General features: G+C 35.7%; 1 protein-coding gene across 1 annotated transcript in view; it reads right to left on the bottom strand.

Moving 5' to 3' along the window:
- HEATR5A (HEAT repeat containing 5A) overlaps positions 1-3,882 on the bottom strand; it is a 96,637-nt gene that overhangs the window by 61,407 nt on the left and 31,348 nt on the right. Inside the window, exons 11-12 of the mRNA XM_015565486.1 lie at positions 2,160-2,312; positions 1,064-1,163 (exon numbers count right to left, since the gene is read on the bottom strand). Of these exons, the coding sequence (XP_015420972.1) occupies positions 1,064-1,163; positions 2,160-2,312 (253 nt within the window). The remainder of the gene's footprint in view (positions 1-1,063; positions 1,164-2,159; positions 2,313-3,882) is intronic.

The following is a 3,882-nucleotide window of genomic DNA, read 5'->3' as shown; positions in this document are numbered from 1 at the left end:
AGCTGCCTGGCTGCTGGCCGCAGTTAATCTTGGCTGGCAGTTAATTTGCATATCTCCCTGATTAGCCAATGGGAAGGGGAGCGGTCATACACTCATTACCATGTTTCTCTTCTATTAGATAGGATAATAATAAAAGTGTAATATGCTAATTAGACCAGACGTCCTTCTGGACGACCTTCTGGACAAAGCCGGGGCTGCAAGGGAAGCCTGGGTCCTGGGTGCCAGAGGGAAGCCGGTGCCGGCAGCTGGGGGAAGGAAGGCCTACTCTTGCATGAATTTCATGCAGTGGGCCCCTAGTGCTTTATAAACTACATCTTAAATATATTTTTCTGTATACATATGAGATTCTATCATTAAGTACATTTGAAAGACTTTCTCTAAACTACACATTTCATTAATTTGGAAATTACAGATGCTTGTGACATAAACTAGATTTTCTCTGTTTTATTATAAGTCAGACATATGAAAAATATAAACAAAAAACACTAAAGTTGTTAACAAGCACCTGGTTCTTATGAACACAGAAAAGTACTAACCAATAAAATGCATACCTGAAAAGGTTAACAGGCTTCATATTTAATTTTTTGGGTAAATCTAACTGTATAGAAATACACTATCCACCAAGAAATTTGCCTTCCCTTTTAATATATTTATTTTTTCAAGACCCTAGCCCTGTGGTTGGCAAACTGTGGCTCACGAGCCACATGCAGCTCTTTGGCCCCTTGAGTGTGGCTCTTCCTAAGCCTTAGGAGTACCCTAATTAAGTTAATAACAATGTACCTACCTATATAGTTTGAGTTTAAAAAATTTGGCTCTCAAAAGAAATTTCAATCGTTGTACTGTTGGTATTTGGCTCTGTTGACTAATGAGTTTGCCGCCCACTGCCCTAGACTAATAAGAAACAATCACATAACTAAATATTTGCCTTCCTCTGCAAAAGGAAAATCATTCGCCGATAATAGAAACTGGCCTTATTATTGCACTTAAAAGGTATTACATAATCAGAGGGTAACTGACTGCTCTTAAATTTTTAAAAAATCATATCTAACCAGCAGATACTTACCTAGTTAGCAAATCCACAGCACAAGGAAGTGGTGGAAGAAGACGCTGAATTACTTCCTCTGTAAGGAGATCGCCACAGTGGGAAACAAAGCTCTTGATAGCTGAAAGGCAGAACAGACTTTTACTTGGCAGAATGTAATGAACTATGAAAAAGCATTCAATTATGCTATAGTGTTTGCATTTTTATTAGAGGAATAAACAAATGAGTTAAAAACAAACAAAAATTCTTGAAACTCTAGTATAAAAAGAAAGCTAATGTCTTCTATTTCTAACTAAAATAAAATCAAGCTTCCTCAAATTAATAACAGAGGCCTCTAACCAAGTTAACAAAATGTTTCTTTCCTGGGTTTTACTCAGATCCCAGAAGTAGAAGAATAAATTAGCGTAGACCCTAAAGTTTGCCAGTTCTATACTAATTCTGTAGGACAATGCTACTTTTGAGTCAGCATGTTAGGTTTTTGTAAATGTTACCTGAAACACATGTTTTTATAAGGAGTTAATTTCATATATAGAATAAAATTAATAGTTTAAAGTTAGGCTGAGTTTCAAGATTAATTTCAAAATTGGTTTTCCATTCTTAAGAGTAAAAAAACCCATGAATAAACAAACAAAACCAAAATGAGTGCTTTCATTTCTTTTCAGGGATCCCACCCTTCCTTAGTTTAAGTTTTCATAGTGAATACTATTTTAATGGCTTATATATTATAAAGGGTACAACTTCATATATAAAAAAACTAAATGGAAACATGCTTAATTAATACTAATTAAATCCAATCCTCGTGTTTCTGAAAAGAGGAATGAATGTCTACTTAAGGAAAAGCAATCTTGACATTTCTCAACTGGAGTGCATCCAATAAAACGTGTTATCCTAAGGATCAGAACTCTTAAATTTGGTTTATGCATCTACTTCTGTTATAATCACTAACTGGATATACTAGTAATCAATTATATTCCATTACCACCCCCCCCCCAAAAAAAAAACCATACCAGAAAAATGTTATTTCCCTCTAAAATTAAGTAAAACATACAAGTATGTGTAAAGTTAAGGAGTGAGGAAAAGCCAAAGAAAGGGAGCAAAAAGACTAAACTCAACCTACCACAGAGTGCACCAGCTCGTCCTTCTAAGGTTACCTGCCATGTAAATGAATCTCCTCGGCTCTTTTCTGTTTCTAGATCCTTAGGAGACACTGGAAAGACACACTTCCACAACAGCAGGACTCGAGCAAGGTGATGACTGACAACCGCAGGACCTGTAATTTATTCAACTTGTCACATATAAAAGAACGCAAAGTGGCTGCTCTTTAAAAATCTATTAATAAAGGTATTTTAACACCCTCCTGCAATACTTTGTCCCTTTTCTTACATTCCGGTTCCAATGAATGTACTATTGATTGAATTATTATCTGAAGATACTGGAGTAGAGAGAAAAAACAAAGACCTAACAAGTTAAGTCTGGGTTCCAGTGTCAGCTCCCTCACTACTGCTATGACCTATGAGACTCAGTTTCTTTTATCCATAAAATGAAGCCAGTACCACTTGTACTGTTTGTCTGATCTAAATGATAGTGCCCTTTAAAGTAGTCTGAAAAACTGTGATGTACCTTGTAAATGCAAGATAATACTGTTTTGGTAACAAATAACATTGTATCCTGAGAGTAATGCTAACTTTTGATAGCAACCTATTCCAGGCCGAAATTCAGATGTAATACATCTAAATGAAATTAAAAAAAAAAATTTCAGAGCAACATCCTTTATGAACTAAGGAATCGTGAATACACAAAGCCAGTAATGAAAGGCAACAGACAATGATAATATTTTATTTGCCACCATTTTCAGTTAAGAAAAATGTAAAAAAGGTATCAAAACCTACAGCTTTTCTCTCCAAGTAATTTCCTGTAAAATTCTGAGGTTATCTCAAAATTCTCCTATAAGTACTTGTTATTTCTTATTCCTGTGCTGGGCTGACTGTCCGTTTTCCTTCTGCAGTATAGCAGCATAGCAAAGAACTGCACTGAACTCTGGAATGAGAACACAGGTTAACATCCTGACTCCATCCACTTGCTGTGTAAACTTGGTTAAGTTACTCAACCATTTTCTGCCTCAATTTCCTCACCTATAAAAGGGGATTACAATAGTGTTTACCTCACTGGACAGTTTCTGAGACTTACAAGAGTTTATATAGAAAAATGTCTGACTCATGATAAGCATTTACATAATGGTTGACATTACGCAATTATCATTAAAAAGTAGCTTCTTCACATATGAAGAAGTGAGCTGTATGGTAAAAGGAACGGGTATTTGCAAACCAATCTTTTTTTAATGCATGCAATTTACTAGATTAAAATATAATTAATTTTCCATTTTTTTCTTCTAATTTGCTTTTTAGGAAGAGGCCATTGTTAATTCAAAGCAAGATGAATTCAACACTCTTTGCTCACTACTTTCGGTGATGACATAGTACTAAAAAAGTTCAAAAAACCTAGAATTGGAATAAAAAAAGGAAATCAGACTAAAGTAATTAAGAATAAATGACTGTAAGAGGTTTGTGTGCGTGAATGCCATGTGTGCACATCAGCCCACTCATATACCACGGGGCTGTGGGGGTATAGAAAATTCTAAAAGTACAATTTCGTTAGATACAATAAAAGCATGAAGTCACTGGGAATGCCCATAGCTGACAAAAGTTTCCTAAGTATTTGCTATTATACTAATACTAGGGGCCTGGTGCACGAAATTCGTGCACTGGATATGTATGTGTGTATGTGTGTGTGTGTGTGTGTGTGTGTGTGTGTGTATGTCCCTCAGCCCAGCGTGCCCCCTC

This window comes from Myotis davidii, unplaced genomic scaffold (assembly GCF_000327345.1).
Source record: "Myotis davidii unplaced genomic scaffold, ASM32734v1 scaffold21, whole genome shotgun sequence".
Taxonomy (NCBI): domain Eukaryota; kingdom Metazoa; phylum Chordata; class Mammalia; order Chiroptera; family Vespertilionidae; genus Myotis; species Myotis davidii.
The sequence above is the reverse complement of the archived record's forward strand: the minus strand, read 5'-3'. Positions and strand labels throughout refer to the sequence as shown.